Source organism: Eimeria mitis, genomic scaffold (genome assembly GCF_000499745.2).
Source record: "Eimeria mitis Houghton genomic scaffold, Emh_scaff906, whole genome shotgun sequence".
NCBI lineage: Eukaryota > Apicomplexa > Conoidasida > Eucoccidiorida > Eimeriidae > Eimeria > Eimeria mitis.
Window position 1 is genome coordinate 6,224 of NW_013576666.1, and position 2,614 is coordinate 8,837.

The following is a 2,614-nucleotide window of genomic DNA, read 5'->3' on the forward strand; positions in this document are numbered from 1 at the left end:
AGCAGCTTACGACGGTCCTCTGCTAAAATCGAGGACTCTCGCTACGCAATTCAGTTCGGCGAAACGTGCAGTACACTGTAACGCCGCTACCTTTGGGTCTCCACAGCCGTTGCTGCCTCTACCGCCTCACATGCTGGAATGCAAGCGCACCAGAGGACAGGGCAGTCGCAGCAATGCTGACGTAGCGGAGAGCAACGCGGAAACCACTAGGAACAGTACGCATAACTGTTGTAACACATTTACCTTTACCTAAAGACGTATTAAACGGCATATCCGACACAAACAAGGAATTTTGTCCTGTGTCGAGGGGAAAGCGAACCACGGAGTTGAGCAGAGCCTGAGGCCTAGTTTCCGCGTGAGGAACTGATGAATTCTTCTGACGTAGGGCCGGTACAGCGAGCTATTATTATCCTTTAACGAGCTATGAATACATTATTAGCTCCTAAAATAGTTATTGCTTGAACTGCATGCAGCGCATATACTGGCATTTCAAGCCATGACATCAATTACTAGGCTGGCTGGTAAACAACGATTGTGTCTTCTGCAGCCCCTGTTACAGTTGCAGCGATGTGCAGGCGTTTGTTTTGATGTGTTTAGGGTTTTTACTGTGGTACTCTATATGCTTATTTTATTTTCTCAAGTTGAGTTTCAGAAGCTGAGTCGGCGGTCCCTCGAAGAGTGCCCGGCCCCCTTCTCCCCCCGTCATGCTCATGCTGAGTAGAGAAAACAGTAGCCAATACTAAATCAATCGAAGGTGTTGAGTCGTTTGCCGAAATTCCAACAAAAGGAACAGTAACTCAGTGCAGCTTTAGGGACCGCGCCGCGGACGGCATTCATGCCGGCGGCGGCAGCACGCCGACGCCGCAAGACAGCAGCAGCACTAGCGGCTGCACAGCGTTGCAAGAAAATGAAGCTTCTACGGCGCAACCCCCGCAGCCTTTATCTCTGGACGCTTCTTGCAGCGGGAGCAGCAGGAGCAGTAGCGCGCCCGACAGCTGCCGACACAGCTATCAACAAACCTGACTTGCCGCAATGCGGATCTCCCCCAAGCGCCAGCTGTGTGCTGCAGCAAGCTGCTGCCCTACAGGAGTGGGGGATAAACATACGGAGACAGCTGCATAGACACCCGGAGCTGATGTATGAGGAGGAGAGGACTTCGGCATTGGTGCAGCAAGTGCTCACAGTGAGGCCGCTACCGAAGGGTACAATCGGGAGCGCGAGAAACACAGTGAAAACCTGCAGAAACAGCGGGAATATGCGTAGCAACACCGGGTTGTGCTAATGCTTGGATTCCCGCCAAGCAGTTGCTACTACTGCCACTGCAAAAACTGTCTTGGCACTCTGTATAGCGCCTCTTAGGCCCATTATCTACTGCTCATGCTGCTGCATCTGCTGCTGCTCTGTGGTGTTTCAGGAATTGGGCATAAAGTACACACCTGGTTGGGGCAGAGACCGCCGATCATCTCTTGTCGATGAGTCTTTGCTAGAGCCATCTACTGAGCGGGGGGACGCGGAGGCGCTGCAAGAAATGCAGCAGCAGCAGCAACAGCAACAACGGCGGCAGCAAGAAACAACTGGGGTTGTAGGGACAGGAGTTGTCGCTGAAATTGGGACGGGAGAGGCCCCATGCGTCTTACTACGAGCAGACATGGATGCACTACCTATTCACGAGCAGGTGCTGTCACAGCAGCTAGACAAGTGAAACAGCTGGAGCTGGTCATATGCGTGGTTTTGCCTCCTGTTGCTGTTGTCGCTCCAGCTTAGGCGCTGCTGCTGCTGCTGCTGCTGCAGCGGCTGTCTGCCTTTCTGGTGCTATTTGCGGTACTGGTGCGCTTGCATTCCAATATCCTTTAGTTGCTCCGGTACGTCTGTTACTGCAGCTGGTTTCGATCACGTATTCTTCGGCTATGACGGCTGCTACTGCTTTTGCTGCAGGCAGACGTTGCTTTCAGATCTGAGGTGGAGGGGAAGATGCATGCCTGCGGCCATGATTCACACACTACAATGCTCCTCATGGCTGCAGCCATTCTAAAGAAAAACGAGGCTTCTATTAAAGTTCGCAGCACACGAATTTATTGATTCGTTAGCTTCTCGTTGCTTTTTCTGCTCCTGCCTCAGTAGAAGTTCCTGGGTGCTTGTCCCTCATACTGTTGTTCCTGCTGGGCCTACGTGTTCTAGTGCGTTCTCGGGAGGCAGCAACTGCATTTTTACATACAGCAGCCGATGCTGAGATATGCAATGCCTCTGCTATTTCTGTTTGATTAGGGCACAGTGCGGCTGGTGTTTCAGCCCGCCGAAGAGGGGGGCCAGGGAGCGAGAATGATGGTCGAGGAGGGTTTGTTAGAGCAGAGTCCAAGGCCAGGGTTGGCTTTGGGGCTGCATGTTCTTCCTGATATACCGACGGGCATTGTCGCCTCGAGAGAGGGGCCCCTCATGGCTGCCACTGGAAGGTGAAGCATATTTTCTCCTCTATGCTTTGCGTTCGTTCATACGTTCTCTTCTGCTTTCTCTTTCCTGCTTTCCTGCACTGACATTCATCGGTCAAGTACGCGTCTTGTAGCCTAGCTTTTTGTTTCCTCTTCTCTGCTTCTTACTCTCTTCATATCTGCACCAC

At 52.3% G+C, this 2,614-nt stretch overlaps 1 protein-coding gene across 1 annotated transcript in view; it reads left to right on the forward strand.

Annotated features, from left to right (window-relative positions):
* Positions 1–907: 907 nt before the first annotated feature.
* Positions 908–2,614, forward strand: part of EMH_0025090 (amidohydrolase domain-containing protein, putative) — a gene marked incomplete at both ends in the record, with an annotated part of 3,773 nt that continues 2,066 nt past the window's right edge. The window contains 4 exons of the mRNA XM_013502397.1: positions 908–1,183; positions 1,415–1,675; positions 1,936–2,055; positions 2,266–2,450. Coding sequence (XP_013357851.1) covers positions 908–1,183; positions 1,415–1,675; positions 1,936–2,055; positions 2,266–2,450 — 842 coding nt within the window. The remainder of the gene's footprint in view (positions 1,184–1,414; positions 1,676–1,935; positions 2,056–2,265; positions 2,451–2,614) is intronic.